At 42.7% G+C, this 255-nt stretch overlaps 1 protein-coding gene across 6 annotated transcripts in view; it reads right to left on the bottom strand.

The window, feature by feature from the left end:
• Window positions 1–255, bottom strand: part of LOC107668535 (kinectin-like) — a 49,281-nt gene that overhangs the window by 9,612 nt on the left and 39,414 nt on the right. For all 6 annotated transcript variants that reach the window (XM_016460438.1, XM_016460440.1, XM_016460442.1 and 3 more), the window contains one exon: window positions 1–33. In XM_016460438.1, coding sequence (XP_016315924.1) covers window positions 1–33 — 33 coding nt within the window. The remainder of the gene's footprint in view (window positions 34–255) is intronic.

Genomic DNA, 255 nt, shown 5'->3' with positions numbered 1-255 from the left:
GGCCTCCGCTGACTCCAGCACCGTCTGATGCTCCTGTGGAAAAACACAGATCAAACACTCCCATCAATCAAACTGCTTAAAAGGTGCTCAAATTACACTTCATGGGTCAGTTAAAAACCACTCCGTAATCCACACCACAAAAACTGTGCCTAGATCTCTATCAAGCCACTGGTGCTCCCCACCAAAAAGTGACAGATACCCCTATAAAAATGTTTAAAGGGGTCCTATTATGCGTTTTCACTTTTTTAATTTTAG

The sequence above is a fragment of the Sinocyclocheilus anshuiensis genome, unplaced genomic scaffold (genome assembly GCF_001515605.1).
Source record: "Sinocyclocheilus anshuiensis isolate Anshui unplaced genomic scaffold, SAMN03320099.WGS_v1.1 scaffold3132, whole genome shotgun sequence".
NCBI lineage: Eukaryota > Metazoa > Chordata > Actinopteri > Cypriniformes > Cyprinidae > Sinocyclocheilus > Sinocyclocheilus anshuiensis.
Note: the sequence above shows the minus strand (reverse complement) of the source record. Positions and strands in the feature narration are given on the sequence as shown.